Here is a 22,192-nt window from a genome sequence, read left to right as displayed (position 1 = left end):
TCACTAAGAATGGAGCTTGCAGGACTGGAAGTTGTTCTGGGTGGGTCAGTGAGTGAGTGGTGAGTGAACATGAAGGCCCAGGACATGACTGCATGCTACTGTAGACTTTATAAACACTGTACACTGAAGTTATACTGTTCATGAAAAGAGTTTTTCTTTAATAATATATTCACTTTAGCTCACAATAAGCTTCTTTTTTAAAATTTTTATTATTTATTTATTTTTGAGACAGGCTCTTGCTCTGTCACCCAGGCTGGAGTGCAGTGGTGCAATCTTGGCTCACTGCAACCTCCCCCTCCCGGGTTCAAGCAATTCTCCTGCCTCAGCCCCTCGAGTAGCTGGGACTATAGGCATGTGCTACCACACCCTGTTAACTTTTGTATTTTTAGTAGAGTCAGGGTTTCGCCATGTTGGCCAGGCTGGTCTGGAACTCCTGAGCTCAGGTGATCCACCAACCTCAGCCTCCCAAAGGGCTGGGATTACAGGTGTGAGCCACCGCGCCTGGCCTTTACTTTATAAGCTTTTTAACTTAAAAAAAAAACAAAAAACCTTTTTGACTATTTTATAATAACACTTAGCTTAAAACACAAACACATTATACAGCTATCCAAAAATATTTTTTCTTTATATCCTTATTATTATTTTTTAATCCACAGGACTCTGCTTGATATATATCCTTATAACATAAGTTTTTTTTTCTGTTTTAAAATATTTTAAACTTTTAAAACTTTTTTTTTTTCAGAGGTCTTGCTCTGTTGCCCTTACTGGAGTGCAGTCATACTCAGCTCACTGTAACCTCAGCCTCCTGGGCTCATGCGATCCTCCGACCTCAGCCTCCCAAGTAGCTGGGACTACAGGTGTGCGCCACCACACCTGGTTAATTGTTTTGGATTTTTTTGGTAGAAACAGGGCTTTGCCACGTTTCCCAGGCTGGTCTCAAACTCCTGGGCTGAAGCAATCCGCCTGCCTGAGCATGGTGGCTAGCACCAGTAATCCCAATGCTTTGGGAGGCCAAAATGGGAGGATAATTTGAGGCCAAGAGTTCAAGACCAACCTGGGCAACATAGTAAGACCCCCATCTCTAAAAAAAATTTAAAAAATTATCTGGGCATAGTGGCACATGCCCGTAGTCCTAGCTATTCAGGAGGCTGAGAGGGGAGGATTGCTTGAGCCCAGGAGTTTGAGGCTGCAGTGAGCTATGATCACACTGCTCTCCAGCCTGGGTGACAGAGCGGGACCTGACAAAAAAAGAAGGTACAAACAAACATTAGCCTAAGCCTACAGAGGGTCAGGATCATTCATATCACTATCTTCCACCTCCACATCTTGTCTCACTAGAAGGTGTTTAGGAGTAAAACATGCATGGAGCTGTCATCTCCTATGATAAAAGGCCTTTTTCTGAAATACCTCCTGAAGGACCTGTCTGAGGCTGTTTTACAGTTAATTTTTTTTATAAGTAGAAAGAGTACACTCTAAAATAACAATAAAAATACAGAAACCCGTAACATGTAGTAAATACATAAACCAGTAGCATAGTTGTTTATCATCACTATCAAGTATTATATACTGTTTAAAATTGGATTTTACAGGGAAGTTAAAAAAAGTATTATGTACTGTACATAATTGTATGTGCTGGTAGGTTTGTTTACAGCAGCATAACCATAAACATATGAGTAATGCAGTGTGCTATGATGTTATGATGGCTACAACATCACAAAGCAATAGGAATTTTTCAGCTCCAGTACAATCCAGTATAATTGTTGTATAGGTGGTTCATTGTTGACCGAAAGGTCATTACACGGTGCTTGACTGTATTTTACATTTGGTATTCTCCCCTTGACATAGAGAACAAGCTGCAAGAAAGCAGTGATTATCCTATTCTCCACTCTCTCCTAGTGAGTGCTCCTAACACAGAACCTGGTGCTCAATACGTATTTTTTGAGTGTATAAATAGAGGGAAAAAAGACTCAAATTATTCCAAGATATTACCCATTACTATCTCTGAATGGTGGACTACTATATGCTTTTTGTTTCTCTCTCTTAAACTTCTTTATTTTACAAGTTTTGTATACTGAATATTTGTCTCTTTGACAATGAGAAAAATGCAGTGTACTCTATATTAAAATAATATTTGAGGCTGGGAGTGGTGACTCGCACCTGTAATCCCAGCACTTTGGGAGGCCGAGGCAGGTGGATCACCTGAGGTCAGGAGTTTGAGACCAGCCTGGCCAACATGGCAAAACTCTGTCTATACTAAAAATACAAAAATTAGCTGGGGGTGGTGGTGCACACCTATAATTCTAGCTACTTGGGAAGCTGAGGCAGGAGAATTCCTTGAACCCAGGAGGCGGAGGTTGCAGTGAGCTGAGATCGCACCACTGCACTCCAGCCTGGGTGACGGAGCAAGACTCTATCTCCAAAAAAAAAAAAACCAAAAACTTGAGTACCTGCTACATTGACAGCGCTGTGAGACTTGGATGTGTGGATGACTCTGGGAGGAGGAGAAGCACGTAAGGGCAGCAGCAGTACATTCTGTTAATATGCAGCATCTATAAGGAAAAGATATGCAAATATGAAATTTAAAATTAATATACAAGTTGATTAATAGAATCATTTGAATAGTGCTTTGTGAATTATAAAATAACATATACACTTCTCTTGTTTAGTCTTCATAATCACCATATATTGTTTATTTTCTCCATTTTGTAGAACACTTATGTACTTCTAGGTGTTGGCAGCATAAGGCATAAGTATTATGGTCAGTACAGATTTTCCTGGCATTTGGTGGTTGCCATTCCCACCTGAGAGAATGTTGAGTAGCAGTTGTCTCTGGTGTCTTCTTTTTTTTCTATCTCTCACTCACTGCTTGGGCCTTTCTCCTTGGCTCTACTCTCCAAGCACATCTGGCCTTTGTGCCGCTCATTGGCTGTGTAATCACCTTCTTCCCAACCACTGTGGCTCCTTTTGCTTGAGTCTAAGGTCTCCACAGTGTGCCCCATTGTTCAAAGTCACCACTTCCTTCTGTATTTCTAATTCTCAAACTGAACTGCCATTTCCTTCAAAAGGCCAATCCCAGGTAGGGGCTAGAGGTTTCCTGCCTTTTTAAGCTGGGCTATGTGTGGGTATGGGTGTGGGTAGGTGAGTCAGTGCAGTTGGGCAGTAGAGTCAGGGCTGGGCAGCCTCCAGCCCCCTCAAAAGATATGTGTGGTGGTGTAGACAGGCCTCAAGACTGGGTGGTCGCGAGCAAGGGGGATACAGTCTTATATGCAGATTGAGGCTTACAAGACACCAGTTCAGCCTAGATGTAAAGGATGTTTACAGCTGCAACCAGCAGACAGAGGCTTGGGCAGAGAGAGGGATGGAGATCTGTATCTGTGAACGTCCTAAAGGAACAGAGGTCCTTATAATAGAAGCAAAAGTGGGACTGCAATTTGAGTTAACATTGGGTCTGGGGGGGTAGTCAATGTCACTTCCTTTTCCACTGATGATGTATTTTGATAAGGAAAGATTGAAGGGCAGCGTTGTTAAGAAGAACAATGGTGGCTGGGTGTGCTGGCTCATGCCTGTAATCCCCGCACTCTGGGAGGCTGAGACGGGAGAATCACTTGAGCATAGGCATTCGAGGCTAGCCTAGATAATATAGTGAGCCCCCATCCGTACAAATATAAAAAAATTAGCCCAGCATGGTGATGCAAACTTGTAGTCCCCCCTACTCAGGAGGCTGAGGCAGGAGCATTGCTTGAGCCCAGGAGTTTGAGGCTGCCATGAGCCATGATTGTGCCACTGCACTTCAGCCTGGGCAATAGAGCAAGATCGTGCTTCTAAAAATAATAAATAGACAAATAAAAGAAGAACAATATTATTACTTATCCTAAAAATTCATAGTTAACAAGCCCCAATAATGATTACTCTGTGCACATCATCAAGTAGAATGTATTCCTAAACTCAGTTATCTAGCAAAGTATCAATATAATTCACCCTATAAAATAGAAATATATTTAAAAATTTATTTATATAGATGCTAAAGGAAGTATTTGGTTTTAAAAGCAGCAAATCTTCTCTTCATCTGTATATCTTTTGGTCTATTTGGAAAATGTAATTGCCAGGCATGGTGGCTCATGCCTTTAATTCTAGCACTTTGGGAGGCTGAGACAGGAGTATTGCTTGAGCCCAGGAGTTCAAGACCAGCCTGGGGAACATAGTGAAACCCCATGTCTATGAAAAAAATTTAAAAAGTTGCTGGGCATAGAGGCACATGCCTGTGATCCCAGCTACTCGGGAGGCTGAGGTAGGAGGATCACTTGAGCCCAGGAGGTTGAGGCTGCAGTGAGCCCGTGTATGATCCTGTCTCAATTGAAAAAAAAAGATGTCTGCTGGGCGCGGTGGCTCATGCCTGTAATCCCAGCACTTTGGGAGGCCGAGGCCGGTGGATCATGAGGTCAGGAGATCAAGACCATCCTGGTTAACACGGTGAAACCCCGTCTCTACTAAAAATACAAAAAATTAGCCAGACGTGGTGGTGGGCGCCTGCAGTACCAGCTACCCGGGAGGCTGAAGCAGGAGAATGGCGTGAACCCGGGAGGCAGAGCTTGCAGTGAGCCAAGATCGCACCACTGCACTCCAGTCTGGATGACAGAGTGAGACTCCGTCTAAAAAGAAAAAAAAGAAAAAAAGAAAAAAAAGAAGATGTCATTTATTTGAGAAAACTATCTGTTTTGAGTATAATAGAAGCCAGTTGAAAACTTGATGGGTGTAACCGTTTCTAAAGCAATTAATTTCTCCTCACGTGGAAAATAGCTCATCAGTAATAAACTGTCATACCTGCTCCCCTAGGCCTGGGGATCAATGTTGGAAAATACTATGATAATTTGAAATCATGCTTGTTTCGTTTACTTCTTTTCTCTTCTACAACTTGCAGGGCTCAATACTACCACAGCTGGGGAAGAGAGTCTGTAATTTGGGAGATCACTCCTCCTGCGTTGTTTAGACAACCCTCCAAAAGGATCCAGAGGCTGTCACAGCCCAATGGATTCAAAAGACAGTGTCTACTAAATAGGTAAAGTATCTTGAGAATCTCTGTAAATCCTAATCTAATTTGGCCCGATGTCTCAGTATTTTTGTTCTAATTTTAGTGTGTGCAATTTCATGAGCTAAAAGTCCACTTGTGTTCCAAAGCATCAGGTAAAAAATCAAATATTTGCTGCAATTGTAGGTAATCAGAAGTTCATCTTCGGGAATTACATTTGACTCAAATTGTGGTGAAACTAAAATTTTACTAAACCTTACCATTGTTAGCCAGTTAAAAGGAAATATGCAACTAAAACACCACAGGTTTTTGCAATTTGTGGAATTTGCTCTCCTGTATCTCTCTGACTTTGATACTTTTTCTTCCTTTTGCTTTGAAGGCTGAATTTCTCCTTGTCTTTATAAGACCACTAGGTGGTACATTTTCCATGGGAGCTAAGATTGTGATGTGGTTGTTGCAAAAGCTAATTCAATGTTAGGTTGCATTAGTGGAATATATACAGTGTACAGTTGTGGAGAGGTGATAGTGCTGCTGTGTGCTACTTTAGTCGGAACACACTGGGCATGTATGTGCAGTTATGTATGTTATACCTTAAGAAATGATAATAAACTTGAGACTATTCGGAAGGTGGGAAATGAGATATTGGCCTTCTGGAAACTATGTTATGTGAAAAATAATTAAGAGAAATGACATGTTTAGTTTAAAAAAGAGAATAAGAAAGTGGTGACAGCTGTGTTAAAATATTTAAAGGGTTGACATCTGGAAGAGGAAGAAGAGGTGAAAGTAAAATTACTTTATGTTAATCCTAGAACTAGAAGTAGAACATTGACAGGGCAGCAGACGTCAGCTTAATGGAGGAAAATCTTTCTGACTAGCTATCGGGTAATGGAAACTGTCCAGTAACGGAAAGTGAACCAGCATTCCACCCTCATCCCTGCAAGTTTTCAAGCCCAGGCTGGAACTGTGACTTTACATGGGTTTTAGAAAAGATTCCTACATTCAGAGAAAGGTTGAACTAGACAGCTTGAGTCTTTTGCATCATAGAATACTGCGAAAGAAGGCCCAATTCTTCCCACAAGGTTTCCTCAATTACTTATTTATCAATTCATTCAATAAAATCTGCTGTACCAAATACATAAAATTTGGTAGTTGTGTATACACATAAATTTGGTAATGTGTCTATAGTTATAAACAAAGGAATACTTTATTGCCACTTCTTGAGACCTCAGTTTGATGTTGCATGTAAATAAAATGCCCTTTAGTGTTAAAACATTTTGTATTTTTTAAGTTTGTATTTCCCTGCTTTTCTAAGTAGACTTTTCTGCTGCTTGAACATACATGTAACCATTATTCATTGGCTTAAGCTCTTTATTATGAACATCAGCTATTTTATAATACCTTAATATAGAAAACCTCTCAGGAGCTGTTTAAGTATAAAGCCAAGATTTTCCTTAGGCTAAATGGTCTGACTTCTGTGCTTTCAAATTATGAGATATTTGCTTCTCATAGTTATTTCTGTCATTTCTCCTTTTGTCAAGGGAATAGTCTCTAATCAACCACTTTTTAAATCTTCTGCGAATTGGAAGCAGATCACCAAGCTTGTTATAATTATGTGAAGGAAAAAAGCAAGTGCTTAGTGAAGATACACAGGGCTGTCCAATAGATTACAGATATGAGCCTGGACTTTGTGACATATATTTTAGTTGATTAACTAAAGGAGCTCAAATGCATGTTTGAGGAAGTAGAAGAAATAATCAGCAAACTTCAACACAGGTCAATTGAGATTATCAAGTCTGAGAAACAGAAAAGAAAAAAAATGAAGTAAAAAGAACACATCTTCAGAGACTTGTGTGACACTTTGAAGAGTATCAACGTAGCCATAATGGAAATCCCATAGCAGAGGAGAGAGATCAAGGGGTGGGAGAAATACTTGAAGAAATAATGGCCCAAAAACATCCTAAATTTGATGAAAAATATTACACATCTGTGAAACTCAATACACTCCAAATAGGATAAACTCAAAGAGATTCAGAACTTGACACATCGTGATCAAACTGTTGACAGCCAACGACAAAAAGAAAATCTTGAAAGCAGCAAGAGAAAAACAACTCATTGTATACAAATGATTTGCAATAAGGTTAAGAAGTTATTTCTTATCAGAAACCATGAAGGCCAGAAGGCAGTAGTATGCCGTATTTAAAGCACTGAAGGATTGTCCAGGTGTGGTGGCTCACGCCTGTAATCCCAGCACTTTGGGAGGCCAAGGTGGGTGGATCATCTGAGGTCAGGAGTTTGAGACCAGCCTGGCCAACATGGTGAAACCTCATCTCTACTAAAAATATAAAAATTAGCCAGGTGTGGTGGCTCATGCCTGTAATCCCAGCTACTCAGGTGGCAGAGGCACAAGAATAGACTGAAAGTAAAAAAATAGGCACAAATAGACTGAAAGTAAAAAAAATGGAAAAAGATATACCATGCAAACCAACCAGAAAAGATCTGGATTGGCCATACTGATATCAGACAATATAGACTTTAAGACAAACATCGTTACTAGAGACAGAGAAAGGACATTTTATATTATAAAAGAGTCAGTCCATTAAAAAGGGAGGTGGAGGTTGCAGTGAGCAGAGATTGTGCCACTGTACTCCAGCCTGAGCCACAGAGTGAGACTCTGTCTCAAAATAAATAAATAAATAAAATAAAGCACTGAAGGAAAAAGATTGTAAGCTAGGAATACTCTGTTTAGCAAAATTATCCTTCATAACTGAAGGGGAAATTACGATATTCCTAGATAAGCAAAAATTGAGAGAATTCATTGCCAGCAGACCTGCTTTACGAGAAATAATAAAGAAAGTCTTTCAGACTAAGTGAAAGGACAGTTATCCTGGGCAATATAGTGAGATCTCATCTCTACAAAAAATAAAAAATTTACTGGGGTGTTGTGGTGAATGCCTGTGGTCCCAGCTACTCGGGAGGCTGAGGCAGGAGAATTGCTTGAGCCTGGGAGGTTGAAGCTGCAGTGACTATGTTACTGCATTACAGCCTGGGTGACAGAGTGAGACTGTGTCCCAAAAAGAGAAAGGCATTTGACAATAACTCAAATCCAAACAAAGGGCACAAAAAGAATTAACTACATAGGTAAATATAGAATGTAGCACATTTTATATAGTACATTATAATTACATTAAAATGTAAATATGTATATATTTTTGTTTGTAACTCTTTTTCTTCTACCTGACATAAAAGACAATTGCCTAAAGCAATAATTATAAATTTATGTTGATGGGCATACAATGAATAAATAAAAGTACAAAGGAGGGGGAGGGGATAGAGCTATATAGGAGCAAAGTTATTATATACCATAGGAATTAATTTGGTGTTAGTCTGAACTAGATTGTTGTAAGATGTACAGAGAAACAACTAAGGAAATAATTTTTAAAATGTAATAAAATAAATAACAAGGAAATTTAAATGGCACAGTAGAAAATATCTAACACAAAAGAAGGAAGAAATGAAAGAACAAAGGAACAAAAAATATAACATATAGAAAAAATAGCAACATGGCAGGCATAAATATTACCTTATCGGTAATTACATTAAATGTACATTACATTAAATGTAAATGAATTGAACACTCCAATAAAAAGACAGGATAAAAAAATGGATAAAAATTCACTCAACTGTATGCTGTCTACAAAAGACATACTTTAGATTCAAATAAACAAATAGACTGAAAGTAAAAAAATGGAAAAAGATATACCATGCACACCAACCAAAAAAGACCTGGATTGGCCATACTGTTATCAGACAATATAGACTTTAAGACAAACATTGTTACTAAAGACAGAGAAAGGACATTTTATATTATAAAAGAGTCAATCCATTAAAAAGATATAACAATTATGGCTGGATGCAGTATCTCACACCAGCAATTTGGGAGGCCAAGGTGAGAGGATTGCTTGAGGCCAGAAATTCAAGACCAGCCTGGGTAATATAGCAAGACCTCATCTCTACAAGAAAAAAAAAAAAAGTAAGAAAGAAAGAAAGAAAAGTTAACAACTATAAACATGCATGCACCCAACAGCAGAGCAAAAACCTGATAGAATTCAACAATAATAGTTGGACACTTCAATACCCCACTTTTAATAATGGGTAGAATAACAAGCAGAAGATCAGTAGCGAAATAGAAGGCTTGAACAACACTAGAAACCAACTATATCTAACACATGTCTATGAAACCTCTACTCAAAAATAGGAGAATACACATTCTTCTCAAGTGTACATGGAACATTCTCTAGGATAGATCACATATTAACTCATAAAACAAGTCTCAATAAATTTAAGAGGATTAAATTCATAGAAAATCAATTCTCTGAACCAGTTCAATGAAATTGGAAACTGATAGCAGAAGGAAATTTAGAAATTTAAAAATATGTTAAATTAATTACACTCCTAAACAACCAATGGGTCAAAGAAGAAATCACTTTGATATGAATAAAACTGAAAACATAACATACCAAAGGTTATGAGATGCAGCTAAAGTAGTGGTTAGTGGGAAATTTATAGCTGTAAATGCCTATATTTAAAAAAAAAGAAAGGGCAGGGCATGGTGGTTCACATCTGTAATCCCAGCAATTTGGGAAGCTGAAGCGAGAGAATCATTTGAGGCTAGGAGTTTGAGACCAGCCCGGGCAACATAGTGAGACCCTCTCTCTTCAAATAATTAAAAAATTAATTGGGCATGGTGGCATGTGTCTGTGGTCCCAGATACTCAGAGGCTGAGGTGGGAGAATCACATGAGCCCAGGTGGTCAAGGATGCAGTGGGCTGTGATTGTGTCACTGCATTCCAGTCAGGGTGACAAAACAAGACCCTGATTTTGAGTTTCTCAGAAAATCAAATAAAATGAGAAAACAAACAAATAAAAGCCAGCAAATGAGAGAACCTAGATGAAATGGACAAATTATTATAAAGACAAACTACTGAATCTGAGTCAAGAAGAAATAGACAATCTTAACAGATCTGTAACAAGTGAAGCGATTGAATTAATAAAAAGCTTCCTATGAAGAACAGCTCAGAACCAGATGGCTTTATTAGTGAATTCCATGAAATATTTAGAAAATAATTAACACCATTCCTTCAAACTCTCAAAAAATCAGACACTTTCCAACTCATTCTATGAGGACTTGTATTATCCTGATAATAAAACCAGAAAAGATGATTACCAGATAAGAAAACTGCAGACCAATATAGTTTATGAATATACATGCTATAATCCACACCAAAATACTCTACTAGCAAACCAAATCCAAATGTACATGCAACAATTCATACCAAAAACTAACAAACTGAATCCAGCAAAATGTAAAAAAAATTATACACCATGACAAAATTGGCTTTACCCCAGGAATGTGAGAATATGTTGAGTGCAAAATACAAAAATCAAAGCAATACACTAAATTAATAGAATGAAAGAAACAAAAACTACGTGGTCATCTCAATAGACTCAGAAAAAGCATTTGACAAAATTCAAGATACTTTTATGATAAAAATGCTAAACAAGCTAGGCATGGAAGGAAACTTCCTCAACTTGGTAAAGGGAATCTACAAGAAACACACAACTAATATAATTAATGGTGAAAGACTGAACGCTTTACCCCTGACATCAGGAACAAGCAAAGTTGTCAGCTCTCACTATTACTATTCAGTCTCATACTAGAGATTCTAGCCAGGGCAATTAGGCATGAAAAAAAATAAAAAATAAAAAAACATAAAGGGCATCCAGATCGGATAGAGAGAAGTAAAACCATCTCAAGTCAGAAATGACGTGATCTTGTACGCAGAAAATCTTAAGGAATCTACATAAAGACTATTAGAGCTAATAAATTAGTTCAAGAAGGTGCAGAATCCAAAATCAATACAGAAAAAGCAATTGTATATCTACTATCAATGAACAATCTGAAAGTGAAATTAAGAAAACCAATTTTGCAGTAGTATCAAAAGAACAAAATTATACATGTAAGGAATATTGCTCAGCCTTTAAAAGGAAGAAAATTCCAACACATTCTGCAGTATCAATGAACTTTGAGGACACTATGCTAAGTTTAATAAGCCAGTCACAGAAAAGACAAATACTGTATGATTTCACTTATTTGAAGTACCAAGAGTAGTCAAATTCATAGTGACAGAAAGTAAGATGGCTGTTGCAGGGAATAGGGAAGGAGGAAAAGAGGAGCTTAACATAATGAGACCTCGTTTTCTACTAAAAATAAAAAAAAATTAGGCCAGCCATGGTGGTTTACACCTATAATCACAGCACTTTGGGAGGCCGAGGCAGGCAGATCACCTGAGGTCAGGAGTTCGAGACTAGCCTGGCCAACATGGTAACCTTGTCTCTACTAAAAATACAAAAATTAGCCAGGAGTGGTGGTGTGCGCCTGTAATCCCAGTTACTTGGGAGGCTGAGGCAGGAGAATTGCTTGAACCTGGGAGGCAGAGGTTGCAGCGAACCGAGACCACATCATTGCACTCCAGCCTGGGCAACAATAGTGAAACTCCATCTCAAAAAAGAAAAAAAACTAGCTGGGCATGGTGGCACAAGCCTGTAGTCCCAGCTACTTGGGAGGCTGAGGCTGGAGGATTGCTTGAGCCTGGGAGATCAAGGCTGCAGTGAGATGTGATGGTGCCACTGCACTCCAGCCTGGGTGACAGAACGAGACCCTGTCTAAAAAAAAAAAAAGAATAATTCCAGCTTCCTTTTTTTCATAGAAATTGATAAAGTGATCCTAAAGTTCATATAGAAATGCAAGGGACATCAAATAGCCAAAAACTTTCTTGAATAAGAACAAAGTTGGAAGACGGTTTCTCATTTCAAAACTTACAGAAAAGCTGCAGTAATTAAGACAATTTGTTACAGGCACAAGGATAGACATTTAGAGCAATGAAACAGAATTGATAGTGCAGAAGTAAACCCCTACATTTATGGGCAATTGATTTTTGGCAAGGGTGTCAAGATAGTTTAATGGGGAAAAAATAGTATTTTCAACAAATGGTGCTGTGATAACTGGCTATTTGCATGCAAAAGAATGATGTTTGATGCCCACATCATACACAAAAATTAACTCAAAATTGATCACAGACCTAAATATAAGAGCTAAAACTATAAAACTCATAGAGAAAAACACAGGCATACTTCTCTGTGATCTTGAGATAGGCAATGGTTTCTTAGATAGGACCTTTGGTGTCATATCTTAGCTATGACCTTTTGTTGTCATATCTAAGCTCATGTGACAAAAGAAAAAATAAATTGGACTTCATCAAAAGTAACTTTTATGCATTAAAGGACACTACCAAGAGAGTGAAAAGACAACCCACAAAATAGGAGAAAATTATTGAAAATTATATATCTGATCAGGGACTAATATTCGGAAAATATAAAAATTATCCTGAAAACTGTACAATAAAAGACAACCCAATTTTTTAAATAGGCAAAGGATTTAAATAGATGTTTACCCCAAAAAGATATACAAATAGACAAGAAGCATATGAAAAGATGCTCAGCATCATTTGCCTTCCTGGAAATGCAAATTAAAATCACAATGAGATACCACTTCACACTTATAAGAATGGCAAGGATAATGATAAGAAATAATAAATCAACAAAAAAAACATGTCATTGAGGATGTGGAAACATTAAAACCCTTATACATTTCTGGTGGGAACGTAGAATACTGCAACTGATATAGAAAACAGTTTTTCAGTGCCTCAAAATGTTAAATATAGAGTTATTATATAAGCCAGCAATTAGACTCCTAGACATGTACCCAAGATAATTAAAAACATACATTCACACAAAACTGGTACACAAATATTCCTAGCAGCATTATTCATAATAGCCAAAAACTGGCAACAATTCAAATGTTCATCAATGGATATGAATAGATAAACAAAATGTGGCAATCCATACAATGGAATATTATTCAGCCGTAAAAAAGAATGAAGTATTGATACATCAATCTTCTAAACATGCTAAGTGAAGGAAGGCAGACACAAAAGGCTACATATTTGTATCAGTCTATTTATTTGAAATTCCTGGCCAGGTGCAGTGGCTCACACCTGTAATCCCAGCACTTTGGGAGGCTGAGGTGGGCAGATCACTTGAGGTCAGGCGTTCGAGAACAGCCTGGCCAACATGGTGAAACCCCATCTCTACTAAAAAATACAAAAATTAGCCAGGCATGGTGGCGTGTGCCTGTAATCCGAGCTACTTGGGAGGCTGAGGCAGGAGAATCGCTTGAACCCAGGAGGCGGAGGTTACAGTGAGCCCAGATAGTGCTACTGCACTCCAGCCTGGGTGACAGAGCGAGACTCCATCTGAAAAAAAAAAAAAAAAAGGAAAAAAAAAAGAAATTCCGGAATAGGCCAATCCATAGATCCAAATCCATAGAGACTGAAAGTAGATTAGTTGTTCCCAGGATTCTGAAATTAGATAGTGGTGGTGGTTGCATATCTTTGTGAATATTTTAGAAACCACTGAATTGTATACTTTAAAAAGGTAAATTTTATGGTATGTTGATTGTATCTCAGCAAAAAAACAAAACCCAAACTAATAGCCTACCCCTAGAGAGTAATCATGTATTTATTTGAGAAAAAAATATTTTCCATATTAGGCTCGTAGGTTTGTCATTTAATTGATAGGTTTTTGATTAGGGAAAGAAATATGTGGGTAACAGCCTATGAAAATTGGCCAAGTGGCTGGCAGTTATGACCAGCACTATCTCAAATCATACTACAGAGGAGACTGGCCGTTGCAGAGGGGCCCTCAGTGGTGACTGGAATTTTTATTTCAGAGATTTAAGAGGAGGAATTGGTATAAAGTGAAGTGTTTTTCATAATGAAGGTCACAACTCATTCATAACAGATCATAAAATCAATTCCAGTTTTTTTATAATGAAATTAAATTAAAATTTAAAAATTAGAATGCATTGTATAGGATAAGTATTATTTCATAATAATTTTGGTTTCAGATACACAAACACACATTTACATATACTGTATCACAATATAAAATGTAAATTTTTTTTTTTTTGAGACTAGGGTCTCACTTTGTCACCCAGGCTGGAGTGCAGTGGTGCAATCTTGGCTCACTGCAGCCTTGACCTCTTGGGCTCAAGTGATCCTCCCGCCTCAGCCTTGCAAGTAGCTGGGACTACAGGCACATGCCACCACACCTGGCTAATTTTTTTAGTTTTTGTAGAGACAGGATCTCACCATGTTTGCCTGGCTGGTCTCAAACTCTAGGCCTCAAGCAATCCTCCCACCTCCACCTTTCAAGGCAGAGGGATTACAGACATGTTGGGATGCCTGTTGGGATTACAGACATGAGCCACTGTGCTGGCAAAAATGTACTTCTTACTGTGGATCATAGCAAAAAAATTTTAAGAAACACCAATCTGATAGAAAGAGCATGACTGTGGGATAGATGTTCCTAAGATAGAAGCAGTGTAGATAATCGATTAGAAGTTGATTGTAGTAATGGAAAATCCAGTTGTTGTTTCTCCATCCAACAGTTATAATATTTCATGTTTCCATTTGCATATAGACCCTTCAGTGATAACTCAGCAAGAGATTCTCTTCGAATCTCTGATCCTTCTCCCCGGATATTACAACTCTCAGTAGCCAAAGGCACAGACCCAAACTATCATCCTTCAAAAAAAGTAAGTATGCCCTTGTGGAAGAAACAGTTCCTGATTGACTTGTAACATGCTGCCTACCCTTTTTTTCTAGATGTGTTTTCCTTTCTTCCTGTTTATTTTTCCCTCTTACCAAATGAACTTTTCTGACTCTTTCTTCCATGCCTAACATATCAGTCAGGATTGGATCAGAGAAGCAGAACCACTGTGGATGATGTAGAATACAGGATTTATTATAGAGATTAGCCCTTCAGCAATTGTGGGAACAGGTGGAGAAGCCTGTGGAAGGCTGTTATGGCAGCTGGGACTTGAGTCTGTTTATACATCTAGAAGCAATGAGATATAATAGGGGCAAGTCAGCAGTTCCCTGGAATATGTCTATGATAGGGGAAGCCTCTACGGGTTCTTTAGGCAAGGAGGGTCTAACCTCTTCCGATGGAGGAAAGGTTGATTCTAATAGCAAGGGAGGCTCAGCAGTATTTTGGGGTTTAAAGTCCCCAGCTTCATTGGAATCTGCCCACATATCCCCATTCCAATGTTGAAGGCCCCACTCTTGTCCAATCATTGCTCTAACTTTAACATAAAAGACTGTTCAAATTTGGAAATTCAATTTTCACTATAATTCACCCACTCATAAAATTAGATTCTGGGTCTGGTTTTCAGAATGTTCAGCCCTGTGCTGTTAGAAGATAAGGCTTTCAAAATTTTAGAGAAGTCATAGAAGCTTTCTGGTTCTGTATGTGGACATTACCGTGGGATTTTATTTTTTTGTTTTTTAAGACAAGGTCCCACTCTGTCACCCAGGCTGGAATGCAGTCATGTGATCACAGCTCACTGCAGCTTTGACCTCCCAGGCTCAAGTGATCCTCCTACCCTGGCCTGAATAGTTGGGACCACAGGTGTGTGCCACCACAATCAGCTGATTTTTACATTTTTTGTAGAGACAAAGTTTCCTTATGTTGTTCAGGCTGGTCTTGAATTCCTGGGCTCAAGCGATCCTCCCACCTTGACCTTCCAAAATGCTGGGATTACAGGTGTGAGCCACTGCGCCTGTCCTACAGTTGGAATTTAAAGGCCTGAACTTACCACTTTCTTTTCTCAAGTTCTTCAGTTCACTTAGAAGTAACCAAGAAATCCTACTGCACTTATTTATTTCACTAAAATGTTTGCTTGCAGCAGCTGCTTCATCACCCAAAGCCTTGCTTTCTGTTTTGCCACTGCACGCCATGGACTACAGTGTATTTTTTTTCACCACTAGCAATAGGATCATTAATGCCTTTAAATCTAATCAGTTTGGAAAACAAACTCCAGATAATCTAAAACCAATACAGAGAACCCAGCCTTAAAGTTCTCATCTAGGTGTCTGTTGCTGGATGCCAAACCATCCCCAAACTTAGTGGCATAAAACAACAATGATTTTATTATGTTCAAGGATTTTATGACTGAGAAATTCTGACTGGGCAAGCAGGTATGGCCTTTTCTCTGCTCCATGATGTCTGGGGCCTCAGCTGGGAAATCTGTAATGCCTTGGGTGTCTGAAATGGTGGGGGCTGGAATCATCTGGAGGCTCCTTTACACTTGTCTTAGTCAGCTTGGGCTGCTGTAACCTAAAACCATCGTCTAGGTAAATTAAACAAAAGATATTTATTTCTCACAGTTCTGAAGCCTGGGAAGTCCAAGATTAAGATACTGGCATATTCTTTTCTTGGTGAGGGCCCACTCCCTGGCTTGCAGACAACCACGATTTTGCTGTATACTCACATGACCTCTTCTTTGTAGGTTCTCAGAGAGAAAGATCTCTGGTCTCTCCCTTTTCTTATAATGACACTAATCCTATTATGGGGGTTCCGGTCTCATGACTTCATCCAAATCTAATTACTACCCAAAGTGCTCCACCTCCTAATTCAATCACTGGGGGTTTGGGCTTCAACATGTGAATTTCAGAGGGACACAAACAGTCAGTCCACAATAACACCTATGTGTGGTGCCCAGGCTGGGATAATCTGAAAGCTAGATAGACTCAGTTGGGAATATCTGTAGGAGTTCCTTCATATGGTCTCTCCATGTGGCTTAGACCTTTCTTGTCAGGAGAGCTGTTCTGAGAAGGAATATACTAATATGGAGTGTCTCAAGGGTGAATATTTTGAGAGAACAGGTGGAAGCTGCATGGTTTTTATGGCTTGGCCTTAGAAGTCACATAACATTACAGCAGTCATACTCTGTTTATTGTTGTAGTTACAAGTCTGGCCAGATTCAAGGGGGCAGCGACACAAACCCCACCTCTCAATTGAGAGAAGTGTCAAAGAATTTATAGGCACTTAAAAAAAACTGCCACACTCAATGATGTAAGCTTTTTAGGTATCCTTGAGCATGGATTTTATATGCAGAAAAGACTGTTTAGAGGTATGCTATAAATAATCAATAGTCTCATTTTTAAATTTTCAAATTTAAAAGTTGATTTTTCTTAGGCTTTTAAGTTTGGCTTGCAAGTTTTATTATTCTATTTATAATTCCAGGAGTTTTTAACAATTAATTTTAAGAGCCCTAAATAATTTTTTTTACATAGCTGCCCCTAAAATGTTTATTTTATAAATTTACCTTTTACACTTTATTTTCATTCAACTTACTCATTTTACAGTGCATAAAACAATTGTACTTTATCCATTCTTCCTTGGTCCATTGATTGATTGATTGATTTCTTCATTCAACTTTTTTGTTTTTTTGTGATTTTTCCATAAGTTATTGGGGTACAGGTAGTGTTTGGTTACATGAGTAAGTTCTTCAGTGGTGATTTGTGAGATTTTGGTGCACCCAACACCCAAGCAGTCTACACAGCACCATATTTGTAGTCTTTTATCCCTCACCCCCCTCCCACTCTTCCCCCCAAGTCCTCAAAGTCCATTGTATCATTCTTATGCCTTTGCATCCTCATAGCTTAGCTCCCACATATCAGTGAGAACATACAATGTTTGGTTTTTCATTCTTGAGTTACCTTATTTAGAATAATTGTCTCCAATTTCATCCAGGTCACTGAAAATGCTGTTAATTCATTCCTTTTTATGGCTGAGTAGTATTCCATCCTATACATTTACCACAGTTTCTTTATCCACTTGTTGATTGATGGGCATTTGTGTTGGTTCCATGATTTTGCAATTCTGAATTGTGCTGCTATAAACATGCATGTGCAAGTATCTTTTTCAAATAAGGGCTTCTTTTCCTCTGGGTGGATACCCAGCAGTGGGATTTCTGGATCAAATGGTAGTTCTACTTTTAGTTCTTTAAGGAATCTCCACACTGTTTTCCACAGTGGCTGTACTAGTTTACATTCCCACCAGCAGTGTAGAAGTGTTCCCTGATCACCGCATCCACACCAACATCTACTGTTTTCGGATTTTTTGATTACGGCCATTCTTGCAGGAGTAAGCTGGTATCGCATTGTAGTTTTGATTTGCATTTCCTTGATCATTAGTGATGTTGAGCATTTTTTCATATGTTTGTTGGCCATTTGTATATCTTCTTTTGAGAATTGTCTGTTCATGTCCTTAGCCCACCTTTTAATGGGATTGTTTGTTTTTTTCTTACTGATTTGAGTTTGTTGTAGATTCTGGATATTAGTCCTTTGTCAGATGTATGGATTGTGAAAATTTTCTCCCACTCTGTGGGTTGTGTTTACTCTGCTGACTGTTCTTTTGCTGTGCAAAAGGTCTTTAGTTTAATTAAGTCTCAGCTATTTATCTTTGTTTTTATTGCATTTGCTTTTGAGTTCTTGATCATGAAATCCCTGCCTAAGCCAATGTCTAGAAGGGTTTTTCCAGTGTCATCTTACAGAATTTTTTTTTTTTTTTTGAGACGGAGGTTCACTCTTGTTGCCCAGGCTGGAGTGCAATGGTGTGATCTCGGCTCACTGCAACCTCCGCCTTCCAGGTTCAAGCAATTTGCCTGCTTCAGCCTCCCAAGTAGCTGGGATTACAGGCATGCACCACCACGCCAGGCTAATTTGGTATTTTTAGTAGAGAGGGGGTTTCTCTATATGGGTTAGGCTGGTCTCGAACTCCCAACCTCAGGTGATCCGCCTACCTCAGCATCCCAAAGTGCTGGGATTACAGGCGTGAGCCACTGTGTCCAGCCATCTTCTAGAATTTTTATAGTTTCAGGTCTTAGGTTTAAGTCCTTAATCCATCTTGAGTTTATTTTTGTATAAGGTGAGAGATGAGGACCCAGTTTCATTGTCCTACTTGTGGCTAGCCAATTATCCCAGCACCATTTGTCGAACAGGGTGTCCTTTCTCCACTTTATGCTTTTGTTTGCTTTGTCAAAGATCAGTTGACTGCAAGTATTTGGGCTTATTTCTAGGTTCTCTATTCTTTTCCATTGGTCTCTGTGCCTATTTTTTTTTTCTTTTTTTGAAATGGAGTCTTGCTCTGTCACCCAGGCTGGAGTGCAGTGGCGCAATCTCAGCTCACTGCAATCTCCGCCTCCCAGGTTCAAGTGATTCTCCTGCTTCAGCCTCCTGAGTAGTTGAGATTACAGGCGCCCACCACCACACCTGGCTAATTTTGGTATTTTTAGTCGAGGCAGAGTTTCACCACGTTGGCCAGGCTGGTCTCGAACTCCTGACCTCAAGTGATCCACCCGCCTTGGCCTCCCAAAGTGCTGGGATTACAGGTGTGAGCCACTGCACCTGGCGTATGTGCCTATTTTTATACCAGCACCGTACTGTTTTGGTGACTATGGCCTTATAATATAGTTTGAAATCAGATAGTGTGAGGCCTCCAGATTTGTTCTTTTTGCTTAGTCTTGCTTTGGCTATTCAGGCTCTTTTTTGGTTCCATATGAATTTTAGAATTGTTTTATCTAATTTTGTGAAGAATGATGGTGGTATTTTGATGGGGATTGCATTGAATTTGTAGATTGCTTTTGGCGCTATGGTCGTTTTCACAATATTGATTCTACCCATCCATGAGCATGGGATGTGTTTCCATTTGTTTGTGTCATCTATGATTTCTTTCAGCAGTGTTTTGTAGTTTTCTTTGTAGAGGTCTTTTGACTCCTTGGTTAGGTATATTCCTAAGGTTTTTGTTGTTGTTGTTGTTTTGGGTTGTTGTTGTTTTGTTTTTGTGTGTGTGTGGGGTTTTTTTGTGTGTGTGTGTTTTTTGCAGCTATTGTAAAAGTGGTGGAGTTCTTGATTTGTTTCCCTGCTTGGTCACTATTGGTGCATAGAAGAGCTACTGATTTGTATACATTAATCTTGTATCCAGAAACTTTGCCAAATTCTTTTAGTAGTTCTAGAAGCTTTCTGGAGCAGTCTTTAGGGTTTTCAAGGTAAATGATCATGTCATGCAAACAGTAACAGTTTGACTTCCTCTTTACCGATTTGGATACCCTTTATTTCTTTCTCTTGTCTGATTGCTTTGGCTAGGACTTCCAGTACGATGTTGAAGAGGAGTGGTGAGAGTGGGCATCCTTGTCTTGTTTCAGTTCTCAGAGAGCTTTCAACTTTTCCCCATTCAGTATTATGTTGGCTGTGAGTTTGTCATAGAGGGCTCTTATTACATTGTTATGTCCCTTGTATTTTGCTGAGAGTTTGCTGGATTTTGGAGAGTTTTGGAGAGTTAGATGCTTTTTCTGCATCTATTGAGAAGATCATGTGATTTTTGTTTTTAATTCTGTTTATGTGGTGTATCACATTTATTGACTTGCATGTGTTAAACCATTCCTGCATCCCTGGTGTGAAACCTAGGTATTAAGTTCAAAATTATGCATGGCTAAAAGGTTCATTCAATGTGCAAGATAAGCAAATGTATTGTAAGGTAATGAAGTACAAAAAGTTCATTCACATAGTTTCAAGTGGTACTTTTTGCAGCTACCATTTAAGAAACTAGCACTTTTCAAGTTGTATCGAGGAAGAATATCCAGTTGTCTGAAAAGGCTCTTGGGCTCAATCCATCCTCCTGCCTCAGCCTCCCACACTGCTCATGTCACAGGCATGATCCACCACACCCAGCCTTATGGTTCTTTCTAAGTTGAAAATTACATTAAGGAAAGGAACTGTATCTTATTATTCCTTGTTGTGTCTTACATACTATAATTGACTAAGAAATATTTGTTTAATAAATTGAATAAGTACATGATTATTTTAAGTCTTTTTAGATCGTAAGCCTTAATTGAAAGCAATGGTTGTCATATATTTCTTTCATTTTCCCAGAGGCTGAGAGGACAGAAAGCTTTATTCATGCTTTAAAATGCTTAAAATGTTTAATTAGTACTTTGTTGTGTCGTACAAAGAGGTAGGATCTTCAGTTTGAATGTTACCTCTACCTCTTACTGTGTAAACTTAAATAAATTAATGAATCTCACAATACCTTGGTTTCTGTCTTAGAGAATTAGAAATAAAAATGATACCCGAGGTGATGAATAAATGATTCAATATGTTATGGTTTGATTTGTGTCCCCATCCAAATCTCATGTAGAATTATAATCCCCAGTGTTGGAGGGGGGGTCTGGTGGGAGGTAATTGGATCATGAGAGTGGATATCCCCCTTACTGTTCTTGTGATAGTGAGTGAGTTCTCAGGAGATTTGGTTGTTAAAAGTGTGTAGCACCTTCCCCTTTGCTCTGTCTCCTGTTCCCACCATGTAAGATGTGCTTTCCCTTTGCCCTTCCACCATGATTGTAAATTTCCTGAGGCCTCCCCAGCCATGCCACCTGTACACCCTGCAGAACCATGAGCCAACAAGACCTCACTTTACAAATTACCCCATCTCAGGTAGGTCTTTATAGCAATGCAAGGATAGACTAATACACAAAACATGTGAAACACTGTCAGTGTTAGTATCATCATCATAATCATCATCATCATCATCAATTAAACAGCACAGGAAGGAATTTTAACCCACGGTTAAAGCCCCACTTTATTTCGTTATTGATTATATTTTCCTTCAAAATTTTGTGGTAAGCTTTGACTTTGAATACAAGTAATTTAAATAGAAGACCATGTAATTTGGACAAATTTCCACAATTCAGATAGTGAAGAATAACTTGGGAGTCTAGTGGGGAGATGTATGGTTCTGCTTTTCTTCTTATTGGCTTTGGCTTCTTTTTCTTATCTATTCCAATTAGAAGAAAGACACTTAAATTCACTTTAAGCATGGTGATTTGTGATAATATGAGCCCCAATTCCCAACGGGCAAAAATAATTATGAACAAAGCTAAGTCACCCTTTATAGCAGGGATCCCCAACCCCTAGGCTGTGGACCAATACCGGTCCGTGGCCTGTTAGGAATCAGGCAGCACAGCAGGAGGTGAGCAGGAGGGTGAGTGACCATTACTACCTGAGTTCCACCTCCTGTCAGATCAGCAGTGGCATTAGATTCTCATAGGAGCGTGAACCCTATTGTTAACTGTGCATGCAAAGGATCTAGGTTGTGCTCTCCTTAAGAGAATTTAATGCCTGATTATCCGAGTTGGAACAGTTT

At 38.8% G+C, this 22,192-nt stretch overlaps 1 protein-coding gene across 1 annotated transcript in view; it reads left to right on the top strand.

The window, feature by feature from the left end:
* SPMAP2L (sperm microtubule associated protein 2 like) overlaps positions 1-22,192 on the top strand; it is a 79,443-nt gene that overhangs the window by 40,116 nt on the left and 17,135 nt on the right. The window contains exons 5-6 of the mRNA XM_003806491.5: positions 4,919-5,056; positions 14,627-14,741. Coding sequence (XP_003806539.2) covers positions 4,919-5,056; positions 14,627-14,741 — 253 coding nt within the window. The remainder of the gene's footprint in view (positions 1-4,918; positions 5,057-14,626; positions 14,742-22,192) is intronic.

The sequence above is a fragment of the Pan paniscus genome, chromosome 3 (assembly GCF_029289425.2).
Source record: "Pan paniscus chromosome 3, NHGRI_mPanPan1-v2.0_pri, whole genome shotgun sequence".
Classification (NCBI taxonomy): Eukaryota; Metazoa; Chordata; class Mammalia; order Primates; family Hominidae; genus Pan; species Pan paniscus.
This window is presented reverse-complemented; position numbering and strand designations above follow the sequence as displayed.